The 23,551-nt window shown below is 44.6% G+C and overlaps 1 protein-coding gene across 3 annotated transcripts in view; it reads right to left on the bottom strand.

Annotated features, from left to right (window-relative positions):
• Positions 1-23,551, bottom strand: part of ERBB4 (erb-b2 receptor tyrosine kinase 4) — a 643,185-nt gene that overhangs the window by 389,133 nt on the left and 230,501 nt on the right. For all 3 annotated transcript variants that reach the window (XM_055812936.1, XM_055812934.1, XM_055812935.1), the window contains exon 2: positions 14,655-14,806. In XM_055812936.1, the coding sequence (XP_055668911.1) occupies positions 14,655-14,806 (152 nt within the window). The remainder of the gene's footprint in view (positions 1-14,654; positions 14,807-23,551) is intronic.

Below are 23,551 nucleotides of genomic sequence, written 5' to 3'. Positions count from 1 at the left end.
TTCTGCACCTCCACCTCCCAACACGGGGCCATAAGAAACCATCCCTTCAATGTTACCCTCTCCCACCACTCTGCCTAAGGAGAAACAGAAAGCTTCCTAACACCGGTTGCCCCAAATGCCACCTGAAAAATCCTTTTTTCTGAAAATAAATATACCCACGAGTAGTTTTCTCCTTCCTGGTGCACAAAAGCATACAGGCATCAGTAACAAATCTGCAAGAGGGATCTCTACTGCACAAATGAGCCATATCGCACTGCTGCGATGGAAATCTAACAAGAATAAGAAACAATATCAAAAACAGCACAGCAGGTGCAAAACAGTTAGACGAAAGGGGATTTTTCCTGCCTTAAGTCGTTCCCTCTGCATCCAGCCCTTGGGGTGTGGGTGCCTGTGCCACAGGACACAACACGCCCCCCCTGATAGAAGACAGACCCCTCATGCCAGCTCCCAGCACATCTCCTTGCTCCCCACAGCACCCCTGGGTTTCCTCACACAGTCTTCCCAAGCAGCATGCTGCTAACAGAAGCTGGAAAAGGAAAAGGTGAGCAAAAGTACCCAGAGCCGAGTACACAGGAAAGCATTCACTCACACCAGGAACCACACACTGCAAACCTCTGCGTACTGAAAACATAATAGAGGTAAGTGACATAAACCCTGTCTTTCCCATTGACACTGAATGAGCGTTTCACTCCACCCCAGGTACGCTAGAGCACACAACAAGCATAGGAGGGTGAATGCTCGCAGCAGGAAGAACCGGGGAACTTTTTGATGCTAAGTGGCACAGGATACCTGCATCGCTACAATCTGTTAGGGGAAAACCATACTTACTAATTACCTCTTCTATTAAATATAAACACCACATTTCAGTCAAACATCAGGATTACAAAGTCAAAGCAAAATGGTATTCTAATGTTTCACCAAAATCTGGCGGTTTTTAATACTTCCAGCCAGCTCTGTTTAGCCCTACACTGCTCAGCCACACATCCACCAACACAAGCTGAATCGATCCCAAAGCAGGCAATGGCAGCGCTGCTGTGAAAGATGCAAACATATTGATATTGGTATGGATTTCCACATGCTGGACATACTGTGCCCAAGGAAATGAAGGCTTGCCTACTAGGAACACCTGCAGCAATGCCAGTATTCTATGATTTTGGGAATTAGCTGCTTCATCAGCATAGTCTAGATGTGATCAGGCTGAGCACACACCAGATCAAGTCACAAGGTGAGAGGTCTTCATTGCAAATGAAGCAAAATTGCTAAATTTCACTGGCCAGTAACAGAATTTTTTCATCAAAAGGCTCTAATGACATCAACAAAAAGATCATGTGAAAACACTTGCTTTACAATGACTGGTTTTCCTTGCACACAACACACAATGCTACCCAACAAGGTCTAACCATATGTATTTGATTTTACATTTGATCGGTTTGAGTGATTTCGGTGTCACCCAGCCGGGGATACTTATAGGCAGTGTGAGAAAAAAATGCCCTTTTAACTGCATTTTATTCTTGTATATGCATTGTTCTGCTAAAATAATTTATTGTATCCTAATAAAATGAGCACAACTCGCTCCAGGAATGAATGAATACTCACTCCCCGGTGATGGGTATTTATGTGCAGGGACAGAGGGTCTGTAATGGAAGATCTATCATCAGCGCCTGTACCCATTTTATCTTCATTTCACATGATACAAGGAAACTGAGTGTTGTTTTGGGGGTATAATTGATCTATAGCTGAAACAAATCAGCTCTGCAGCTAAGTGAGGAGATGAAGTAGTGGATAATCTGTAGTTTAAAACCAGCTGTTCTGCTGAGATCAAATGATTACTTCGGCACTGAAATGATTAGCTGACAAGGGAGTACGCTTCTGCATCCGCTGTCATTACTGGGACCGCTGCCGTAACCTCCGGCCGTGCTGATGCCGGGCACTAGAGCTAATTGACAGCACGGCTGGGATCAGCTCTCGGTTTGCTAAATTGATGGACCTCACCTGGCCTCAATTACAAATATAAGCATTTTCAGGAAACAAATAGGCAGAGGAGGCGGGGAAGGAGATTACCCAGCTGCTGGTCAGATAACTGTGACTGCAACAAATGCCAGCAAAACGTTTTAGGTTTAAGCTGTGCAGCTGTCTCCACTCTCTACAGTAGTTTCAACACAGCATAAATATTTGCAAATATTTTCCTCTTATTTCTCCCTGCTTGCACACCTCCTAAGATTATTGAGAACTGAAATTCACCCCATCCCTTTCTGTAGTGCCTTTCCCCAGCGATTCCCGCAACAGCCGATTTTATTAGGTTTCCCTGTTTTAGGCAAGGTGAGGCAAAGTACCACCTGCTCATGAGAACATCACATGAATGGTACAGAAACGCAGGGAGGACACAGGTTTGCAGTTTACTTTTCTTTTTCCTTAATCATCCTATGTGTTTTCAACTACAAGAGCATTTTTTTTAAAGAAACTGAAGATAACTGAGGTTGCACAGTGGCTGAAACACAAATATGTCCACAAAACCAGGCTGCAGAGACTGGCTGCCACAGCAGCAGGGGTGTTCCGCCTTGAGCTAGCTGGCTTGGAGAGCAGGAGGGTAACCCATCTGCAGAGTGCGCTTCCTTTCTTTTTCCTTCTACCCAAAAAATCACCGGACTGCAAAGAAATTAAAAATGGTATTTAAAAAATGACAATAATCTATAAGACCTATTAAGCTAGGTTGTCCACACCTGTGTCAAAGCAAAATAGCTCCTTACAACAGATATCTTTTCTTCTAATTGATCACTGAGTGGGTTTGAGAGGAATCCAGTAACAGGCTCTGCTTCCTGAAGAGGTTACTCCACACTTTTTGCAGAGACAGCCGTTAATTCCCTGATATTCATTATGGATTTTCCTTTCTTAGGCCTTCACTCTGCACCATAACTTTTGAAGGATGAACTGTCGTGATTATACCTCATATTATCCCCGAGGTATGTATTACACAGGGTTGTTGCTTTTGATTTACAGCAGCAATATGACACGCGGCTCACCATCCCTTTCACTCTCCCCCTTTCTGGAGAGGAAGCCAATACGTATGGAAGTTGGGGGGTTGTTTTCAGAAGCCCCCTTCCAAATTCAAAGCAGGAGGGGTCTTTCTATGTATAAACCAGCAATGTTGGTACGAAAAGAATCTAAAGCAATGATGTTCCATAGCTCAAGCTTTCCCATTTGGAGGTAGCAATATACCTGCAGGTAGCCATGGGTGTCGGTGGGTTTCCTTGTTGTTTTGCAGGTTGTCCCCTGCAGTAAGACACAGATACTACTACCATCACCGTGATTATCCAGAATTATAGAACAATTTATAATGTTTTACAGCTTCTTTGCTGGCACTAGGTTCTGAATCAATCCCAAAACATGAAAAATCAGAATGCATGGTGACATCAAGCTCTGACCACCATTCAAGGTCTCAGATCACTTGGCTTAGTCCCTTGCATCTTTTTCAAACTGAATGGCATTTATTTTGAGGGTCTTGTCTCCATCTTGGGCTCATTAAGGTTGTTTTCTTAAAGCATGAGGATAAACTCTCTTACAAAACATATTTTTGGTACAACCTCTCTCTCTCCAGCGAGCAAGAATCAAGCTATCACTATTATTTTTCCTCCACAAAACAGCATAAGTTTGTCAAAATTGGCATGGTATTTCTACTTTGCCTTTTGACATTTTCAACTTTATTATGTTCAGACAGTACCTCAAAGCACTTCATTCTTCCTCTCTGGTAGAACTAATGACCACAAAAGGAGGAAAAGAAACACTATGCACTATTCAATACAGCATGCAGACACTATTACCCTTCTACTTCAAACACAAGTACTAGAAGTTGATGAGACCAGCTGCACTCAGCCACCTGCAGAAGTAGAGACTTGAACTAGATCCTTGCTGCTTTAACCAAAACCTCCCAATTCCACCTTTCCTTGATGATGTTTGACACCAGGGACACCTCACCTGAGAAGTAAGTGGTACTTGATTTCATACCCTTTGGGGATCAGCACTCACAGCCAACCTGCACTGTGTACAGAAACACACACCACACATGGTTAACCGAGATATTCCTGTTCATCAGCTTGGGCAAACTCATCCTCAACCCCAGAACAGCACATCCACTACCAACCCCCTGGCCAGCTCCAGTCTCCCTGGCTCTTCAGGCCAGCCCCACATGACAGAGCACCTTTTGCTAGGACACATGTTTGTGAATGCTCCCTTGATATGTATTTTTGAGGCAGATGCTCAGGAAGGCCAACTTCTCCCTCCATCCCAGCCTTCCCGGGCACCTACACAGGATGCCTGCATGACACATGAGGGGCCGTAATTAGATGGCCCGGTGCTAGTATCAAGTTTGGGGTGGGAATGTTGCTGAATGCTGCAATCTGCACAACTCTGCTGACATTTCTGAACTATAAAAGCCCTCCGGCAGGCATCTACAGAGGAAACCTTTAAAATTGATCCAGTTTAGCACAAAAACTGTTGGTTAAGCCTCCATCCATCCCTCTACTCCTCCACCCCTTGACACAGCTTACAGCAAAAGACTTTGCTTTCCCTTTCATATGGCTTTTAACAGCAATTCAAGCCCATTGATCCAGGACTCTGAGTCAGTGTATTACAATGCAAGATTATTCAGCTCTCTGACAGTTGGCTTGTTTAATTTCATTTTACTCCATAGCAAAATGGGAGTGGAGGGAGGGAGGGCTAGACCAAAAATTGGCAATGTATTGCCTAAATGCTCAGGAAAATAGAAAAATGTCACTCAAAATATAAAATACTTCCACTGGGCACAGGCTGCTATACCACAATTACATACGTATCTATATGCCTATCTATACCTCATCTGTGCCTCCTGATTTCAATCTCTATTCCATGGAAGATCTGAGAGGGCGGGTGGACAAAGAGAAGAATAAATAATGCTTAATGACATCTGAGCAAAGCTTGTCAGGGAACAGCGTGAAACCGTGGAGTTTATGCCATCTCCTAGCCGGGGCTAAGACTAGGCTGGAATCCTCATTACATTCACCATTTACACCAAAAAACCTTTCTTTCTATGGCTGGAATAAAACTACTCATTTGCTTTATAACCGAATAAATCTATTTATAATTTAAAAGGCTTCGCAACTAGGGTTTTTTTTCTGTTGGTTAGTTTAACTTTACTTCAATGTTTGCTTTAGTCCAGCTTCAATTAGGCCAGCATTTCCAATTGCATCAGTAGAGGAGAGGTTTACATTTACAAGAGTAAGATCATTAACAGCATAAGGTGGTTGAAAGGGAGGGCGTAATTGGTTTCACTTGCCTAGAGGGAAGATCAGCTTCTAAGAGACACACACCTAATTAAGAAGGTTTGCACTGTTTTATTTTTAATAATGTCCTCCCCTCCACTATCAGCGTTTTTATAGTATGCATCACAGCAGCTTCTGGGTCCTGGCTTAGCCACAGATATTTTGTGGACACGCAGCAGCTGACAGTATCAGACCCCTTCACGGACAGACAGAAGGAAGAGTCTGATGAGACACTAAACAACAGGAAAAGAAATTAATTAATAGTCTGTATTTGAAAAGGAAAAAAAAAAAGGTCTAGACAGAGCCAGGAATCTCTAGACAGAGCCAGGAATCTCAAAAGTTGCTTTTGTTCATTTTAAAAATTCGACTCCTGATATGTATTTTCATTGGTGGCTGTGATTCAGGGTGCCAGTACCAGTTGGGAAGCACAACCAGTTTGTCAGACACTTGGCTGGCCATGCGTAGTCAAAGGTGGGCCACACAGTGGACAAGTGAAGCAACACTGCTGACCCAGAAGCCACCCCAGACTGACAAGCCAGCACAGGGAAGGAGGTTTACCATGCACCTCAAAGATCCCCAGCAGGTATTGTCCAAGGAGTAATGTGCCTCCACCAGCACGCGTTGATCACGAAGGTAAGTGCCCCTGGGTCAGTACGTACCCCAAATACCACCCATATAGCAGGCTGTTAGGAAGGGAACAAGATCTGTATTAGAGAGGAGGAGGAGGAGGCGGAGAAAGGTCTTCTTAGCTATTGCTGATGCTACACAACCAAGTGCAGGAACACATCTATTTTGCAGAACACTCAAGAGTTTAAGCGAAGAGCCCCCAGACTTGTCCATGACATTCCCAGGGTGACAGTAGACTTTGCCTACTCTTCCAAGTGCTTTTCCCTACAATAACATTCTCCACATGCTACCCAGGCTGAACTCTGACAGCCAGAACCCATCCACCACGTTACCTCTGCCAAAACTGGAAAGCATTGCACCCAGAGCAGCAAACCCCACGTCCTGTGCATGTTTTTGGTATTAGGGCCTCTTGTACCTCCTAATCTCCCAGCAATGGGCCTGGGAAGTGGGCAGCAATACTGTCAAATGGCAAACATCACTTGCAGCCATGGCTGGCATCCCGTCGCAAGTGGGAATGCTCCCCATGCTGTGCCTGCCATGCCCACCTGGGCTTGCAGGCTCCCCTGCAGCACCCAAAAGCTGCCAGAGGGGCTTATGTTCAGCAAAATCAGCAAGGACAGACCCCTGCCTCCCATCGCGAGGAGGACCGGTGCAGCCCCTGGCCATGGAGGAACCACCCCATACCACCTCTCCAGTACTCTGCCTAACAACGGGCAGCTTTGCTGCAACCATGAAAACAGGATAGAAAACGGAAAGGTTATTACTGATCTTGAGCATGTGCATGGGTCTGGGTGACTCTGAATTATTTAAGCTAGGCTTCTTTTATCTCTTTCCTGCTCCAGAGTTGCTACCGCTGCCACGCACATGAATCAGACAGGTTTGCCAGGCAGCTGGAGGTGGGGTGCATCCCATACAATAGGAGCTGAAAGGGAAATGCTAAAAGACAATTTAAAGAGACTCCTTGATTATCCTGGACTTCAAATCTTTACTTCTCATCTCTACGTGTGAAGGATGCACCCCTCCAACTGAAAGGGGCACAGGCAAAGGCTGCAGGAGAGCTGGGGAAGCTCTTGGTCACTGCCAACCCTGAGAAGGCAGAAGCGAAGCCCCATGCTGGGATCCATCCCCACATCCTCCCAGAGCCCTGGCAGGGGAGCCTCTCTGAACTCCCCATACACGAGTGCATGTGTGTCACCAAAGGGCCTACTGACCCACCTATCTGTCACTACATATGGATAATGGCAGGTGTTTTATACAGCAAATCGACCACAGAGATGTGGTCACGAGGGCATGTAGCCACTAGTGCTCCATCAGCTTCAGCAGCATTCCCGAGAGCAGCCCCACAGCAGGCCAGGATGGGAGGAGCAGCCCAGTACCATGCCCAGGAGGCCCAGGCTTCCCTGGGAAAAGGGCATCATCTGCAGCCCTCCTCCATCATAACCTCGCAAACAAAAATGCTTCCTGGGGGGCTACACAGCACCTGGCACAACCAGACGCAAAGGGCCACTTTACCGCCCACCGCACGCAACGCTCCTCCTAAACACAAGCGGTTATTTCAAGCTGTATCTTTCATACAAAACCACCAAAACCTAATTGCTAAATCAATGGAGCAACAGGTAACGTACATATATTTGGTTATGGCTTGGCAAACCCAGCTCGAAGATTAATTGTATATTAATCGTCTTCTGTATTTGTTTTGCAGAGGCTAAAAATTCAGTTCAAGCAGAAAAGTACCAGCTTACAGAGTCTTAAAGTTTCTCTGTTGAAAGCAAAGCCCAAATTCCATTGCTGAGCTGGTCTGGGCTGCTCCTTGGTGTTGCATTGCTGGTAGGAAAAGGAGGGGTGGGCAAAGAGAGGTTGTGCAAGTGGGTTTTTCAGTTTATTTTAGGGAGAGGAGGTTGGTGGTGTGTACAAAAGGGAAAGGAGCCTCCTAGCCATTATCCTGCCTGTTGCAATGCCCAGGACAGCTATAAAAATAAAAGAATAGGGCTGTGAGGAGTATAAAACTCGAGTCAAAATCTGGCTGTGGGGAACTAGCAAAAGCATTAGCTGCTTGGAGAGATGAAGCTACCGGGTTTGTAAACAACGTTAAAAAAAGGCTCTGAAAAAGCTGTGTGGTGAGCAAGGCTGTCACAGCAGGGCAAGGAGGACATAGAAGGTGGGGACAGGGCTTGGGGTCTGGTGGGAGGGAGTGGCGACCGCAGTGCAGGGGCAGCCCAGTGGGCGCAGGGCAGCTGTCAGCCACCCGGGATTATTGGTGTCCCTGAGCACACAAGTGTGGCCAGGCACAACGGGGAAATCTTGGCAGAAAGGCGGGGTAGCGAGGCAGGTGGGAGGCTGGTGGCTGTGCAGGCAGCTTTGTGGGGGGGAAGGAAGGTGAAGGGGAGGTGTGAGCAGGGTCCCCGTGCTGCCACATTGCATCTAGCAGAGGAGATGTGCTTGCAGCAGCTAGAGGCTTAAACCAAAGAGGCCTCGTACTAATTGAGTGGTACCGTGTCGCGTATACACCAAAATGGATTGAAACCTGACGGGCTGTTGAAAAGGTGCTTCTGAACGACTGAGGAAAGGAGGTACAGGGGCTGCTAAGGGCGGTCTGCGGAGCTACAGCGACATACCTGCACTACAGACACCTGGCTGGGACAGCACGGGAAAGCAGACGCTGCAGAGACACGGATGGTCTCCCATCAGTGTAACGTGACGGGGATAAGCAACCGAAGCACAAAAATAATCTAACAGTTTGAACACACTTAACCAGGAAGCAGTGGATGCATTTGACCTATTAGCTGGGAGGCTCTGGGAGTGGTGGGGTCAGGATGGGGCTGTGCATAACGGCCTACATGGCACGTGATATTCGTCTTCAATAGCAAGGACCAGGCACAAGCCACCCAGGTGCTGTCCCGTACATCAAGAGATTAGAGCAACGGGAACACCGATTACCGTAACAGTGCCTGGCACTCAGCTGCTCACCGGGGCCTTCACTACCTGCACCTGAACACGATACAGGTCTGGAAGACCTTGCAAATCTACGCTATTCCTTAACTTAGCGATCAATATTCCCTGGCCATTCTGAGACCAGATTAAACCGCTGGGATTATTTTAAGCTACTGTTTCTGCAAAAGCAGTTAAGAAATGACAGAAGAAGTTGTCCCCCTGAGGAAAGCTGTATCACACATGCTTTCTGCAGTTAACCGCTCCTCCGACTCCACCCCCTTCATTTGGGATCCAACTTTAAACACGGCTCGGGTTCATCCAGCACAGTTGGCGGCTGATCACAGCCAGCATAAAACATTTTGTCCATGCCAGAAGCATGGCCTGGCATGCCACTGGTCCCTTGTAACCCACCCAGCACAGCAGTTGTGTTTATTGCTGTGTGCACAGGATGCCCTAGCCAGGTTCACACAGCAAGCTGGAAGTGTCCTCTTTCCACCTGGATTTGTGAGGCACGCACAGCCCTGCCTCTTATGCTGCTACTGGCATACCATTTGGCTCTTTATTCTTCATTTTCTAACGCGTAAGGTCCTGGGAGGGCAATTATAAATACATAAATATATGTATTTGATTTCCAGGTTTGTAATTACCTGGAGGCCACTTTGCCTTTTGCCAGCCAAGGACAAAACACATGCTGGCAAGGCTCTCCTGATGCAACTCACTGTGAGACAAATGCTACAGGGCAGCTTTACCCAGCGCACACACACACACACACCCCCCCACCCAAATCCCCATGCTGGTGTAGGGTCAGACTGAAATGCTTTCCAAGCAAATCTGATGAAAATTCCCCTCCACATAGGCATAGCCACCCTGTAAGCCTGTCTTTTTGGGGACTCCTGACAGGCACTACACTCCACAACCCACTCTCTTTCTGCTGAGCTGGGACCTTTTTGAAGCCTGTCAACTGGGAATTAAGATACCATTTTGCTGCAGAAAAGAATTCAGAGCTGTGCTGCCAGACCTTCAGGAGCCATACATATCATTACAGTGATCTGCTGAGGAAACTGGACAAGGCAACACCCTCCTGTCTCTATGCTTCCCTTCCTGACACATCTGTTCAGACTGCAGGGTCTCTTCATGCCCGCATCTCTGCTGAACTCTGCCTGTTTTGCTATAAAGGACCAAAAAGCTTTAAAAATATTATATAAAAATAGATTACTTTTTTTTTTTTTTTTTTTTTTTTTTAAACCTGAAGCAGCTCTGAATGCCAAGGGGCCAGGCGGCACAGTTCGCAACCAACTGTTCCCGTGGATGTTCTGGCAGTCCTCCCCCCTCAGAGGGGTCTGTATGACCCAAACTTCCTCCAAGGCTCTAACACAACCAGAAGCAAAAATATATAAAGCCCAAACATACAAATTCCATCTGCCACAAAGTCTAAATGTGATTGTAAGGAAAGTGTTAAGTATGGGCTGGCGCAGGTTTCCATATGCTGACAAAGGGAAGATGGGGCTATACATTTTTGCATTAACTACAGCAGTTGTAAAGCTGTCCCCCACAAAACCCCTGCCCTGTTAAATGGCAGGTAGATAGCTGCCAGTGTAGCTGTGGCTGAGGGTGCTACAGAGGCATACCATAGAGGAAAAAGATTTTATAAAGCCGTGGTAGATCATTTTAGAAGGCTGTTGATTGCAGTTAGAAATAAGTTTCATAATCATTCGGGAGAGTTATTGCACAGAACTTTGGTCATGTCTTCAAAAATAAATAATCTGAATTGGTTAAATAAAATCCAGGCACCAGAAGACAATTTACTGACTGTGAATTGCTAAAAGCCTGGGGATTAGTCAAAGATAACTCCCGTTTACCAAATGTGTTTAACAGAATAAGAGTGCTTCTAGAAGATTGTTTTGTGGTATACTAATTGTGTATTTTATTTCGAAATTTGAATATGGAGATGCTATTAAGAAATCCACAATTGTCCACAATACAAACTGTCAGCTTTGCCAAGTGAAACTAAAATAGGTTCCTGCTTCTGAAACCAAACAGTCATTTGCAATACGAACCAGTGCATGGTCTGAGCTCTTCTCAGGATTTTTTTTCCTGAAATCCAAAGCAGGGAAATAAATCTCAGCTGTAGCCTTGATGAGACTCAAGACATGTACCAGCTCAACCAGCTTACCTAGTTTCATGGATCAAGTGCTAGCACAAAAGCCTGGCCTATGCAGTTAGTTGAAGGATGCCAGTGGGTTGGGAAGCAGTGGGAGATAGAGCCCAGTCTCTTCCCACTGTCACTGCTGACGTGCTGGGTAATCCTCCACCTGCAACAGGGACAAGGGAGCTCTCGCGGGCCTGTTTTCCACCCAGTTATTTGTCCTGCCCAGTTGAATCACGGTCTTGGAAACAGTAACTGCCTTTCGCTACTGTAGCACCTACACCAGTGAAGCGCCTGCCTTGCCCTCGACAGAGAGATGCTACTCCAGCAGCAATGTGCTGCATTCAGCTAAGCCTCATTTCATTGCCAAAGCTTGTGGTGGTGGGACTCCAAAGACTGAATTACCCCAGTGTACATTATATGCAGGTAGGTTGAGTCTCAGAGGAAAAACAAAGAAAACCAGCCCGCTGTCAGAAACTTCTTGCTGTTCCCAGCACTCAGGCTTAGATCTATTTCCTCCCACCAAGTGTTCTTTTCCTCCATCAGGACTCCCATTGCAGCTCCGGTGCAGGGAAGCACCGAGCAGCTGGAACAGAGCTGATGGAGCTGAAGGGTAGCACATCCATAGTGCAACTTCATATTGCAATTGCTCACCCTTGTTTCGGCCACCCACAACACCCAGCAATACCAAGACTACAACACAACCAGAAGCAAAAATAAAATACATAAAATGAAAACAGAAGATGTGTACTCCTGTTCTGCATACAGAAGAACGCTAGGAAAAAAAACCACTGGTATGTGCAATCCCTTCTTACAAAAATGAAGCCGCTCGTGATCTCAAAGCCATGCAATTGCTTGCAGGCCCAGAAGTTTAAGTGGTTGAGCACTTCATTCAGGTGACACACAGCCCTATTTAGTCTTAATCAGCAGATATCCAAGAGAGCTAACTCATAGACATAAAGCAAATCTACTTAGGGAATAAATGTCTAAATAAATATGAGAGATGAGATGCTGATCTTTTAATGTTCCTCTGCAGGGTAAATGAAATTATGGGGTTTTTTCACTTCAATTCATTTATGGTATTCGTTTATTATTGCATGATAAAAAGGCTCAGCATGCCTAGCTCACTAGGTCTTCCCTCTGTCCTGGAGTGGGAGGCTGCCCAGCTAAGCTGAGCACTAACAAGAAGGCAGGCGGGCACACAAAGCAACGGTACTCATTAGCTGGAAATACAGATAACCCAGGGGTGCATCAACTACCTACCTGAAATCTATTTGGCAGAGGAAGGGGGCAGTTATTGCACAGAGACTAAGGAAAACTGGAGCAGGCTGGAGGAGCATCATCTTGCATGACAAGTTCACCACATTTAAGTCTGAGAGAGACAAACCTCCTTTCTTTTAGCTGTCTCCCATCTGCCACCTTCATTTGGCCACGAAAACCATTTTTAAAGTGATAAAACAAGTAATACTGTCTAACTAATGAATGTCAAATTATCGGCATAAATGTGCCAACATTTATTTATTTATTTGCTTCCCCAAGAACATGTTCTCCTCTGCTTGGTCTTCTATTTTAGTGACTACAATTTGTCATATTAACTAGACTTCCAGTTTGCTGGGGTTTGTTTTCAGTTCTGGTTTTCGATAAGACAACTGTGAGAGGGCAGACACAGGTAAAAGAAGTAATAAAACCAATAAAAAAGCAATAGTGGCTGTCACCAAAAAGCACAAGCCACGAAACCACCTTCAATTACTATGCAGGGTCCTTCTTCCTGGCTCTCATTTGCCAATGTTACTGCCTACTTTCCACCAATATTTTACTCTGCTTATGGCCACTCTCCGCAAGGAACGTTAATTCCCTAATTTCCAAATAATTTGCTTTCCTTACCTACCAGCAAGCAGCATAAGAAGGAAGGAAAGCCAAAGCAGGAGAACCATCTGTGATGAATTCAAGCCACGCACAACGGCCCAGTCAGGGGTTTCAGGAGGCATCTGAAACTCCAGCGATGCCTGGAATCAGTGCGAGGATCCTGCCCTCACAGGGGGTATCTATCTGCTGCCTGTCTAACACGGTGGGAAACATTAGTCCAGCTGCACCAAGGCTATATCTATTTCAGAGCACAAGCATATGTGTTCTCCCCACCTGTCACAACTGTGAAATGTATTGATAGCATTTACTTCCTAGGCATTCGTCGCTCAAATTAACAGGCAACCTGTTAGCCTGAGCAATTAGCACCCCAAACTTTACTCCAAACGTATCTGGTAGCTGAATTTTGCTTGCAGATATTTTAGCAGCCTGATTTAGGCTTTGAGTAAATATAGGCCTGCGTATAGAGTGGAAATCCTGTGAAATCCCCAACAAATTTAATGTGAAGCAAAGGTAAACATGCTGTTGGAGCATCAGCTTTGCCTTTGTTAGAACCAGTAAAGGAAAGTTCACATTTTTACAAACTGAAATTGAGCACTAGGTTCACCCAAGACCCAGCAAACTGAATGACTGAGTGTAACACAACCTGCTGGGGCTGAGTCCTGCCACCCTCTTCCTGCTGCCAGCTTTAAACTTCACCACTCCTGCTACGTGCTTTTTATGAAAATGCCAGTTACATACAGACACGCATCTTGAAACATGACCTCAGCACTTGCGGAAGCATACGTGAGCAATACCATAAGATACAAGCAGTGTAAACCTTTATCTGTGTCACGGCTTGACTTCTGGTATTGGAGAGCATGATCAGCACAGGCTGCAACTCCACTGCCAGAGGCTGCCTTTTCTACTGTGGTACTCATACCTACATACCAGTTTCTTCCATGTGGCAGCCACATCATCTGCAGCACCCTCAAACGCTCTCCTGAGTGCACTGGATCACTCCTTTACTCAGATATTTCTTCAAACATAATGGGTTTTGAAATGCCAAGTAACAATGAGCTTCAATTCTTCTAATTCAGCACCTCTCCTTCCTCGTGGTTGCTAGCACATTAACAGAGAACATACAAACTACACTGAAATGTTCCTTCACAAACCCAAAAGCGCAATATTTACTCAAAATTGGATGTAAGGAGGTCCAAGGGAGCACACAACCCAGGCTCCACAGTGGCAGGACAGCCTTCATCTATCACAAACTTCCCCTGCATGCTGGAGATTCAATTAGGCTTGTAACTCCAGGCTCATACACAAAGAGGGGTTTATGCACATTCAGCAATCACGCTTTTCTTTTCCTTTTTCTTAAATGCTCCACCAATACTGCCAGAGTTCTTCTCTTGCTTAGTCTATCAATCAGTCCATATACAGCATTTTGTTAGGTTTAGCTTCTCCAAGGCTCCAGTGCTTACCTGCATGATTCTCTGACCTCCCTATACCCTGCCTTACCTGCTCCGTACCTGCTGGCAACACACGGTGAGACAGACCTGCAAGGTGTCACCTTTCTGCACAGTGACATGGCTTTCTCCCCCGAGTCCAGGATAAATCTAAATGACACTTACTCAGAGCATCTGTCACAGCAATGACATTGCTCTTGTTCTCTGCCCATCTGTGGCATTTTATTATCCTCTTATATTGCAGTGAAGCTGGTGGGAGAGAGACTTGCCCCTCTCCAGCCCAGCACCTGTAGCTACTCTCTTAAACACAGAAGATGGAGGGAAAGAAAAAAGAAGATCGCTTACCCGCAGGAAGGAGAGGTCTCGGTTGTGCTCAATGCTGGTGATTTCCAGGTTGCCCATAACTACCTCGCAGTTCTCATAGTACTTGCGCAGGGCCCGATACTGCTGCTCCAGGTCAGAGAGGGAGCTCAGCTTGTTCTCGGTGCCAGCACACACTGCAAGAAACCACAGAACAAACTATTAGGATATGTGTGAAAGAGGGGCAGAGGAGCAGAGAAGGAAAAGTTTGTATACAGGGATGCAGGTAATTGTAACAAAAAACGTATTCACAGTTTGGGTTCTGGGGGGGGGGGGGGGGAAACCAACCGGCAAAACCAAAAAAACCCACCAACCAAACCAAAACCCACAGCACAAGTTACTTGGATACCAGCAGTAGAGATAGGAAAGTATGAATATGGTCCATGATTGTTTCAGCAACTTAAACACATTTCACCAAATGGGATGAAGTGCTGGTATTTACCACCAAATGCAGAAAGGCTGAAAATGCAGAAATGCAGGAAAAATACAAAACTAGTTGATCACAACACCGAAAGGGCCAAACTCAGGTCCCAGCAAAGTCCTTACTAGTTCTGACAATAACAATAACAGAATCAGACACTGAACAGAGATACTCCACTCACAGACTAAAGGATGTAAGGCTGTAGAGACCTGTGCTTCCAAGCTGACCTGGGTAATCCAAGATTTTCCCCTATTCAACTGATGCTCAGAATAGTCTGTTGGACAAGCCAAGACCAACCTGGCCAGAAGGCTTATACCAAACGTGGTTTTCCCCATCACTTTCCTTAAGACCCCAGCTCTTCCCAGCTTTATGCAATTAAATAGGGAAAAGACAATAGCAAAAACCCCATACTGTCTTTGTACAAGTCACCAGGTTGAACGTACAATGGAGATGTGTCAGATGAGTTAGGAAACACCATCCTAATACAGTTAGTTTTCAGAAAATGCTCTTTAATATTACAGTAATCTGTTCTAACAAATTTTGGAGTCCAGTTCAAAGCAACTGTAGAATCACAGCTCAGCTCAGTCTCCTAGCTCACATGCATCAAGCAATGACAAAATTGAATGTGGGGAAAGAAACACAGAAGCAGCATGTTACAATAGCAGTTTTTCACACAGTTTTCTGCCTGTCAGGACAGCAATGCTACCTACCTAAATGGTCAACTGTGGGGCTGGGCTTTTTTTTTTTTTGAGTGTGCACTTACTTTTCCTCTTTACCAACAGCTTGTGGGTTGTTCTTATTTGTGATCAAATTAATCTGAATATATCCAAAGTTTTGAAATGGGCATTATATTATGCTACACACAAGCCAGACCAGAATAGCATTTCTGGAGCCATTCCCACTCCTGGATTAGATCAATACAAACAAAACTCTCCATGGCTGGAGGCCTAATCAGTAAAATTGGCTAAAATATGCTCTTTTGAATGATGCAGGTCCTTTTTATAAGCATCAGAAATAATTAGGTTTTTGAGTACTACTATTACTGACTGTTTAGTCACTACATCACCCACCCCACCCCACGCTTTTTATTCCCATTTAATAGAAATGGAACAATTCTTATCACTGTTCTCTGCTGCAGTGTCTCCACTGCAAAGCAAGGGCAATTGTGCCAGGGCAATTCGAACTTCAAGCAGCCTCTTGGCAAAGGGCTTCAGGAGGCAGCCAGAAACCCAGGAACTGCTCAAAGTTTTCTCCCAAGGAAACTCCCTCTGCCCTAAAAATCACAGCAGAAATCTGTTCGTCCTGAACCGGCACTCCTCACTGCAGAAGGAGAGCAGGGGCTGGTCTCATGGCAAGCTATTCACAGGAGGAAGGTTTTATCAGATCATTTTTGGGGTTTTGTGTTTCCAGTGGCTAACGAGCATGGACCAAAGCTGAACAGATGCTGCACAGGACAGCTTTTCCAAATACACATTTGGTCTAGTTACCAAAGGAAATATTGTAAGCAACGTAATTTATTGTTTTTATTATTTCTTTCTATGACCTGGTAAAAGTTCAGAGTCCTCATAAGTTTTAAAACTTGCAGTATTTGACATATTTTCATTATAATGTGTAGTAGAAAAACAAAACTGGTTGGTTTGCTCATGTTTTAAAATAAAAACTACCACCTCACTGCAATGTTTAATTCTAAGCACGAACATCCCCATTTTGAAGTTTTTCTCGTAAAACCTTACAAATTAGAATAAAACATAACTAAACAAGATTTTACTTATAATATTTTTAATAGCCAGTTTTGGGGTTTCCCAAGATAGAAAGATGTGGTCCCACTGGGACTGACGTAGCTCTGCTGCCTGGGAACACCTGGAAGGATTAACCACTGCTGCTAGGGGATGGCACACCTTTCTTTTTGAAATGAAAAAGCCCTGTGTTAGCTCATATTTAGAGTTTTATTCAAAAAAAGCATCTCCACCATTCAGGGAAACACACACCTGCCCCTGCCAGAAGACTTCTAAAAACATATGCTACCAATTACGAAAACCAGTTTGTTTGCTTCTTCTTTAAATGCAGCAGTATCTATAACAACAAGATTGACTGTGTTTCCAGCCGTATAAGTATTATTCTGTCTTAGGGCTCCCGAGGACTAATAAATAATTTCTGTTCCATTTTGCAATTGGTGCTAAGGATCAACATAGCTCACAAAACAATTGCAGCAGCTCAGCTAATAAAGCTGTATACTGCAACACTGATATTTCATGTTGTACCTCCATTAAACGTTTCCTGAAAGCTAATTCAGCTTTTTGTTGCCGTAAGGAAGCAGAACACCTGGAGCCTTTTCTTGCAAAAGGATTCAGTGGGGGTGAAGCTGGCCCAGATGTAAACCAGGGCTGCAAGTTCTATTCAAGTGAGATTAATTTTGTACAACCAAACTACTGCAATAACTCCCAGCTTTTGATAGTGCTATGGCAAACAATTTCTTCAGATAAATTAAATCTTAAAAGCAAATTTAGGAGAAATCACCTTGATCATTTACATTTACCTCATAGGAATTCCAAGCATTTAATTTCTGTCTTAAAAAAAGAAATCCCCTCAGGTCCTCCGTTACACAAAACATCTAGTTCCAGCTCACACCTGGGCCGCTGCCGCCTGCCTGTTATGTGGCAAAAGGTCCGTGCAGCCCAGCTCTTCCCAGCCTGCTCTACCACATAATCTAGGAAATCAGGGGGAGTCATTGCCCAGCATCAATCCTCCAAACCACTGCATGGCCTGGCTCAGCTTTTGCAGATCTGTACTGTCCTGACAGGTCACCTGCCCTCAGCAAAACAAAACAAAACAACAAAAAAAAAATATTGGTTACAGATTGCATCAAATTAAGTCATATAATGAAAGTGAGACTATCCTACATCAATCAGGGGGTGCAGCAGCAGAGATTTTTTGCCATCAGTACCCTACTAGCAGTGCAGCTGATGCAGAAACAGTACCTGGAGCAGCAGAGAGCCCTGACCTGCAGAATGAGTTGAATTCCCAAAGTGAATGCGGGTAAAACCACAGATCTTAAATAATCCGTTATTATAATAAGCCATTAATCTGTCTGTGCCTCAGCTTTACAGCATGGGTTTTAAACACACACTTTTGATGCACATCATAATTATGTCAGATTCAAAATACAAAAAAGAAAACTATGGAAGTATTTAAGAAAAGCAGATTAGATCGACTGTCACTTGCAGGAGGATAGAGCTGGGACAATACCTCCATCCTTCGGTGGGAGTCCTTTAAAACTGCGAGATTAGATATGCTGTTGGCATTCTTTTAAGGCAAAATACAACTAATAGGGTAAAAAGACACTTCTGCCGTGTACTTCTGCTTGCCCACACATTCCAGGGATCCAAACCTAGGAGGGACACAGGCCAGAAAGCAGGCTGTGAACTAGCAGTTAACAGTAAGTTTTATCCCCCCATCTTGAGCCACAAGAGATAATTCCCACCAGATATTTTTCCAGGGAAAAAATAGTCATTCTGGGTCTGATTTGCCAAAATAGTTAAGCAGCACTAAAGTAACCGCATGTAAGGCAGGAGATGAGCAGAAGTCACATGGGATCCCCCGTCCCTCTGTTCACAAGGCACAAACATATCCCCCTCACTCTCCTGATCATCTCTTGGAAGAGCAAAAGGCATCTATGTGTTTCAGCAGCTCTTTAAAATTAAATGCCAAATTAATACATATTTTTCAGGGATACTCCGGCTGTATATAGGCATAAACATGAGCACAACAAAATGTATTTCCTTTTCATGCCATGCAAAACTACCATAATCTATATTTCATAAACTCTCTTCAAAGCACTTTGTTGTATGTTGTTAGACATGTTACGTTAGCCCCAGAAACTGAGGAGCAGCAAGAAATAAAGATTGTACCATAAAAGCAGTCCCCGCAGCAGAACCTCTCCTGGTTAATAAAAAATACTAATTCCCCTGCCTCTGGTAGAGGTCAAAATAATAGCAGCTTAAGATCTGCTTCCAGTCTGCAGCTTCTGTCCCTGTTGAGCACCTCCGAGCACGTATACTCCTGACTTGCTCAGAAGGTCTTACAGAAGCATCTCAATGAGGGAAACCCTTCGGTGCCATTTGAGTGCACACCCAGGGAAATCTGACATGCCCTTACATTTTCCCCGGTGATGGAAACCCCAGCGAGCTGGTGACTGACAGCCTGTACCAGGTTACCAGTGTGTCATGAAGCTCTCAGACAAACCTCTCCACAACACATGCTTGGCCACTCCCTCTCTTTCCATATTCTCCAACAAATCTCACAGTACACACGTGTACATGACCAGAGACACGCACCGCTAATGTTATCCCAAAGCTGAAAGACATCACCTTCCCACCTGGAAAGCCCCAAACCAGTGGTGATGGTGGCCAGCCAGGCTGCCAGCCTGATGGTGTTTCACATCTACACCCCAAACGTGGGCGATTTGGGGTGGGTGCTGGGGCAGAGCACTGCTTGGCCATCACAAAAGCAGATTTCAGGCATTACTCACACATTCACAGCTCACATTCAGTTGTTTACTTAGTACCAGCTACCTAAAGTGACAGAGAAGAGATTCAGCTCCTAATGGCCCCAATTACAGCAGTAATAATTGTCTGTATTGAATTGAATTTACAATTTTCATCAATATTCATGCACATGACTTGGAAATTAATTTCCCATTGACTTTTTTTTTTCATAACAAAACCAAATCATTCGGATGCTCACTCAAAGGTAACAAATAATGGAGGCATTTAAAAATGTCCTTTAGCTTCTGGTTTTTAGGCCATTATTTTGCTCTGCTCTGTTGACGACAAATCTATACATTAAATTAAGAAATCACATTTGACTCCATCTAGTTCTGTTTCTTGTAATACTAACAGATTTTATAATTCTCCCAGCTCAATTAAGTAACTTTTGGAAGGACGTCAACTTGTTTCATATCTTATTCACCCCCTCCCCAGATCTGCCTACATTTAGAGTTGCTCAGGAAGAGTGAATTCCATCATCTCTGGCATGGGCACCCCAACCTGAAGGATCGGTGTCCCACTCATCTCCTTAAAGCACATTCAGACAAGCAGCGATGAGGCATCCTTTTTGCCAGCTCCAAGGGAGTTATCTCGAGCATCTGGATGCATTCTTTTGAATCATAAAACATGTATTATTATCACTTTGGCAAAGATGTGGGAGAACAGCGTGTTTGTCCCACACCAGCCTCCACCTGAACGCAGCACAACCTCCCTCTGTCAATCGGTTTGTCAAGTGAACCAAAAACACTAGAGGAGGCTTAAGTTCTTGGACTCACTGTTTTCAGGAGAACTTTTATGGAAGAGAATTACACATTCCTTCATCCCAGACAGGATGAGCCCAACAACAGTCTGCGTCTCTTTCTAACGTGTTATTTTCCCTTACTTCCCACTTATTTATTTAATTAGCTGTGTTTTTACAGACAGCACCATCATCAGGGTTTCTTGAAAGGCAGCTAATATAACTCTTTATTAATAATTGCAAACACTCATGGCAATTTGTTAAGACCCCCAGATGGGGGGGGAAATAACTTGAGCCCCTTTAGGAACAACTAATTACCAGCAATGCACAGCAATCCCCATTCATTTCATTATGCTCCACGCTCTCAGCAACAACCTGGGCACCCTGTCATGTATGCACACAGAAGAAGGAGTAAACACGCTTTTAATCCTTTCATTATTATTTTACAGCTCTCCTTGATTGAGCTGCAAAACCACTGAATTTTCTTGCAATTATGCACGTCCTAATGAAGGGACAGACCGCCTGCACTTACAGCCTTGCAAGTGTCTCCTGGGAAAAGGCAAAATACTCCTTGAGGTCACCAGCCGTTTTTCTGTAAACCCAGTGGTTTTGGAGAGTGTTTTAAAATTAGAGGCTTGCTTTCCCTAGGTGAGAGACTGTAACGAAGGGGAGCATAATCTTCTCAGTACTGTTAATTAAAAGCTCAGCTGGCACAAGTGTTTTCCTTCCGTGAGGTCTGCTCTATGCTAGAAAATTATCATCCCATTTGAATCGAGCTGCATGCAATCAGCCTGACTGCCATGAACCCCTGGACAGCTGTGTGGCCATGAGAGGAGAAATTTGGCATTGCCATTCAGCCACTGTTCAGTGTATCAGTGTGTCACTGGTATGAGGTGACACAGTACAGGCTGGCCCACAGTGCCTGTGAGCAACACCATCACAGCTTTATCCCCTTCTACCTGCATGCAAATGGCCCAGAAACACAAGCCTGGGAGTGCTATTAGTTATTTTGATTTCCACATTAAGCTCTCCACAACTGCTAAATAAAGTCAAACAAACAAAAAAATCCTTATAATTTTCATCCTGACTTTAATCTGCAATGCTAAAAGGACAGTCTGAAACACTTTTATAGCCTTTCTTCCCTTTGCGTGGAGAAGAGGTCCCTGGATTGATAGCACCAGGGTCCAAAAGCAAGAATTTCCTGAAATTCGCTCACTAAACTCCCAAATATCAATTCATAAACCATTGTAAAAGCTTTCTAGCATTTCCAGAAAAATCACAGGGATGTGCGTTATCAGGGTGGTCCCATCTCCAGTAGACGCTGATCAGGTACCACCTGCTAAGGGAAGCTCTTTCCCAATTATATGAACAGGGACACAAATAGGCACAGTAAAGACAGGAAAGACTGACAGTGATTGTAACTTCATCAAGAAGGATCAGTTATGTGTGATAACACTTTCCTGAGCTGATGGCACCCTCTCTTTGCATTGAGCTCTCCAAAATCTGTTTGGTGGGTGCTACACAGCATATTTTACCGATGTAGCACTCCTGTTCATAGCAACCAAAAACAGCATCAAAATATTGACGGGATTTATGTTGTGACATTTCAAGGATAATTGCATGTGCCGACCATGTCAAGCCATTGTCATCTCCTTGCTTTATGGCAGTATTTCCAGCATTGTTTCTCTTTTAGTTTCATCACATATGTATTATGATACAGGAATTGGAAAGGACAACATGGGAAAAACATACTGCAGGACCTGTATCACACAGCTACCACTAAAAAAAAAGCAATTAATACAAGAAGCTTTACCATAAGTTCTTCTCCCTTAGGCCTTTGTACCAAATTATTTTCTCTAGGTACTTCTCCTTCCCTTTTTCTCCTTATTCTTCACAGACACACACACTCACACTTTCTTTCCTCATTTTGTTCTATTTTGAGGGTAAATAGTTGCTTCTTAACTATAATGTAGGTACTGGACTTGACAAGCAATTAAAGCAAACAATTTCCACTCATCTAACTTTGCCAAATTAGTCATCTGCCATCTGCTCTATCATCTGGCTCTCCTTGAGGTCTTGCTGTGAATCTGGAAAGCACTCGCTTCGACAAGGAGGCAGAGGATAAGCCTCCAAGCTGGCGAGGAACCCGAGGGATGGAGGTGACATGCGGGTGACACATGGCCCCATGCTACTCTCCGCCAGCCCCATCAGGACAGCTCCGAGGAGGCGCCTGTGGGTTCCAGTGGTCAGACTGGCAAATTACCAGCACGCAAGTTGTGACAGAAAAGCATTTAAAATTTAAGATTTCTTTTATGGCCACTTATGCAGCATGGTAGCTAAGGAGTGTGGAATTTTCCTACTGGATGCAGGATGCAAAAAATAACTTACTTTATTGAAAAGTCTTCAACACTTGCGGTCTAGTTCCCCATGAAGTACGTAACCTAAACAAGTAATTAATACACATTATCTAAGAAACAGTTGAGAGCTCTCTGCTTCCAGCACCCGGCTCAGGTCAGGTAAGGCCTCATTTTGAGACAGTGAAAAGGTTTTCAAATAGTTCTGAAATACAACACCCATCTCCTCTACCCTCCAACTTCTGAGCACCAGTAGGAACTTCCTCTTTTTCCAAGTTTCCAGTCTGAGCTCCTTACTGGATCTCCCAGTATGATCAAGAATATCACCAGCATCCCTCTTCCAACTGACCTACTCTTCCTCCCCGAGGAAATTCAATACCACTCCAGAGTGCAAGTTAGTCCACGCAAATGTTGCTGTTGTTCTGAACCATCACATGGAGGAACCGCTCTCCCTGTTTTTGAAAACTGTTACAGGCTACCCACACCTGCACTAGCCTCCGGTTCAGACACTTGAGCCCAGCACCCAAAATTAAGCTGGTGAATCTAACTCTTAATGCCAAGAACCAAAATCCTTCCCTGCAGTACCAAAGAATAGATTATCACGAATGCCTTCTGAGATTAGTAGTCTGCAGATAAATGGTTGTGATAATACAAAGCCGCATGTTCTTGGGCAGCTAAATTGGCAAGCCAAGCTGAAGGCCCAAGAGTTTGCAGATTCTGCTCTCCCTGCTTTCCAACCCTCACCCTTCCCAAGTCCCACTCCAGCACAACAGCAATGGCTCGTGTAACCTGTTGCCTTCCATCGCTGCATCACAGTGTATGCT

The sequence above is a fragment of the Falco peregrinus genome, chromosome 8, assembly GCF_023634155.1.
Source record: "Falco peregrinus isolate bFalPer1 chromosome 8, bFalPer1.pri, whole genome shotgun sequence".
Classification (NCBI taxonomy): domain Eukaryota; kingdom Metazoa; phylum Chordata; class Aves; order Falconiformes; family Falconidae; genus Falco; species Falco peregrinus.
Note: the sequence above shows the minus strand (reverse complement) of the source record. Positions and strands in the feature narration are given on the sequence as shown.